Here is a 3,004-nt window from a genome sequence, read left to right on the forward strand (position 1 = left end):
CGTCGAAAAAGCATCCGCACATAACAGAAATAAGTACGGGGAAATAGGATCACCCTGGCGTAATCCTCTAGTTGGAGTCACAAACCCCGAAATCTGCCCATTTATCTTAAAAGCGAAGGAGACGCTCTTAAGACAACACATAACTCGATGAATCCACGCAGACGAGAACCCCAACTTAGTCATCACCTGTTCCAAAAACACCCATTCCACCCTATCATATGCTTTGCTCATATCCAGTTTTAAAGCTACATTGCCATTCTTTCCTTCACCACCTCTTTTCATAGCATGAAAATTTTCAAAAGCTACAATAGCATTATTAGTAATAAGCCTCTGCAGGACAAAAACACTCTGATTTGGGGATATAATATCACCAAGAAATTTTTTCAATTTATTTGCCAACACCTTAGAGATGATTCTATAAATAACATTGCAACAACTTATAGGTCTGAATTCCGAAATCAATGTTGGTTTATCACATTTCGGGATGAGCACAATGCAAGTATTGTTTATATCAGCCAAATCCACATTCCCATTCCACCAATTACGAACATAAGCAATAATATCAGACCCAATGACATGCCAAAATTTCTGGAAAAATAAAGCGTGCATACCATCAGGGCCCGACGCCTTATTAGGGTGCATTTGAAATAACGCCTGTTTTATCTCTTCTGCCGACGGTTCTTTGTCAAGGAACGAAATCATCTCACCTGTCACCAATGTATCAAGGCCTCCCATTGCATCCTGAAACCCAGTTGGGGAACTAGTGGCAAACAGCTTGGTAAAGTAGGCAGCAATCAATTTTTCAATGTCAACTTTTTTGTTTTTCCACACTCCATTATCATCAAAGAGCCCATTAATTCGGTTTTTTGCCTTCCGTTGACTTGCCTTATGATGGAAATATTTTGTGTTTCTATCCCCATCGTGTAATTCATTTGCCCGAGCACGAGCAAACCAATATGACTCCTCCAGCAAATAAAGAGAATCGAGCTCAATAGAAATAGTATGACATTGTTCCAAATTTGCGCCATCCATGACCCCTTCCTTTAACACTTTCAACGCAGCTTCAGCTTTTTTTATTTTTTTCTTGATGGCACCGAAGGTCATAGCTGCCCAACTAGCGAGCCTTTCCCCACAAAAGGCAATCTTCTGCCGAATTCCAAGACCGGCCGCTTCTACCCAAGCATCGCTCACCACCCCGCCACACCGTTCATCGGAGAGCCAGAAATGTTCGAACTTAAAAGCCGAGCAACCCCAGTCCTCTTGTCTTCTAAGTTCGGTAGATAATACAATCGGAGCATGATCAGGTTTCAGGATTGGTAGATGCCGAACCTCACGATCCGGGAACAAAGCACACCACTCTCCATCAGCAAGAAAACGATCCAACCTTTCTCGGACAAAAGTTGCCATTGAGTTACCCCTCTCCCAAGTGAACGTACTCCCCTTATATCCAAGGTCTCTCAAAGCACACCTATCAATTGCACCCCTGAACGCATCCATAAGTCTCTCACTTCTCGGAACACCACCCTCCTTTTCGGACATGCTCAATATCTCATTGAAATCACCAAACATCACACACGGGAGATTATCAATCCCCTTCAGCTGGGACATAAGGGACCAAGTTTGACATTTGTTTGATTGTTCCGGCCACCCATAAATCCCAATAGCCTTCCAAATGGGCACATTATTATCCTCCAGCACATGAGCATAAATATGATGAGTAGAAAAAGACATAATATTCAAATTAACATCCTTCCACCACATCCCCAAACCCCCCGATCTACCCGTACTACTAAAGCAAACACCTTTCGAATAACCACAACGATTTTTTATTTTATTCAAAAAATTTTCATCAAGCATAGACTCCATTACAAACACAATATTTGGCTTTTCCCTCCAACACATATCTTGGAGGCCCCTAACTGCACGCGGGTTGCCAAGCCCGTGGTAGTTCCAACTCAATATTTTCATTGTTTTTCGAGGGCTTGGACATCCCCAAGACCCTCTACTTTAGATACAGAAGAAACAGAAGACAAATTACTCACACAAGTTTTTTGCTTCTTTTCCACGTGAGTGACAGGAGCATTTTGAGAAATCTCAAAACTAGCAGCAGCATTACGCTTCCTTGATACCATCAAGCCATCTCCACTCTCTGCCATATCCATACCCACAGCCACATCATCCTTCACCACCTTACGGTTAGTAGCACCCACCATCGCTTCACCGCACTGACTTTCACCCATCTTTGTTGCCTTCCCATTGTCAACAATCTTCGACTTAGCACACCCCTTCAGATTCGACCCTTCTACAGTAGCAATCGGTCTTAACACCATTGCACCACTCCCTTCATCAGCCACCGCAACAAGTGAGATAGCCCTTGGTTTCGGTGTGACATCACATTGAGGTTTCGGTGAGGAAAAGAGCAATTTCCTCGCAGCTCCTGGTGGCCCAAGCCTGATTGCCGCAGGGTCATTGTAGTCTGATCGGTGCACACGACCCTTCTTGGCCATACTCTCCAGCCACTTCCTCTCCAATTCCCTCTTAGTAGCAGGTATCTTTGAACGGTGCGGGGATGCTGTCAAGAAAGGGCCGTATTGAAAGACAATAGGCGCCTCACCATGGGCGCCTCACCACTACCCGCATCCTTCTCATCGCAGTCTTTATCATTGTGACCAATACGGCCACAAAAATAGCGGAAATCACCAAGGCGCTCGTATTTAAAGCCGACCCATTTTGTGTGTCCTGATTCAACAGCCACTTTCAACCCTCTTCGAAGGGGTTTGTTGATATTAACCATTACCTTGACCCTCATGTACTCATCCCAGCCTAGAGGATCCGATTCATCCACCTCGATGCACTCACCAATACAATCCCCAACCTCCCTAGCGAAACCAGGCGATCTTTTCCCAAAAGGAACATCGAGAATTCGCACCCAAAAAGGGCACGAATCGAAAGTAATTTCAAACGACTGTTCTTCCGCACGAATTTCCTTCAGAAGCAGAGTTTG

General features: G+C 44.4%; 1 protein-coding gene across 1 annotated transcript; it reads right to left on the reverse strand.

The window, feature by feature from the left end:
• Positions 1 to 1,114: 1,114 nt before the first annotated feature.
• LOC145640495 (uncharacterized) lies at positions 1,115 to 1,968 on the reverse strand. Its single transcript, XM_081691767.1, has 2 exons — positions 1,177 to 1,968; positions 1,115 to 1,123 (listed from the first exon to the last, which is right to left on the reverse strand). Exons 1-2 carry the CDS (start codon positions 1,966 to 1,968, stop codon positions 1,115 to 1,117), a joined length of 801 nt encoding a protein of 266 aa, XP_081547893.1.
• Between the last annotated feature and the right edge of the window lie 1,036 nt (positions 1,969 to 3,004).

This window comes from Chenopodium album, chromosome 7, assembly GCF_948465745.1.
Source record: "Chenopodium album chromosome 7, dcCheAlbu1.1, whole genome shotgun sequence".
NCBI classification, from domain to species: domain Eukaryota; kingdom Viridiplantae; phylum Streptophyta; class Magnoliopsida; order Caryophyllales; family Amaranthaceae; genus Chenopodium; species Chenopodium album.

Excerpts from the sequence above, each read along its gene's own strand:
- LOC145640495 (XM_081691767.1), bottom strand. The coding sequence starts at position 1,968 with ATGAAAATATTGAGTTGGAACTACCACGGGCTTGGCAACCCGCGTGCA.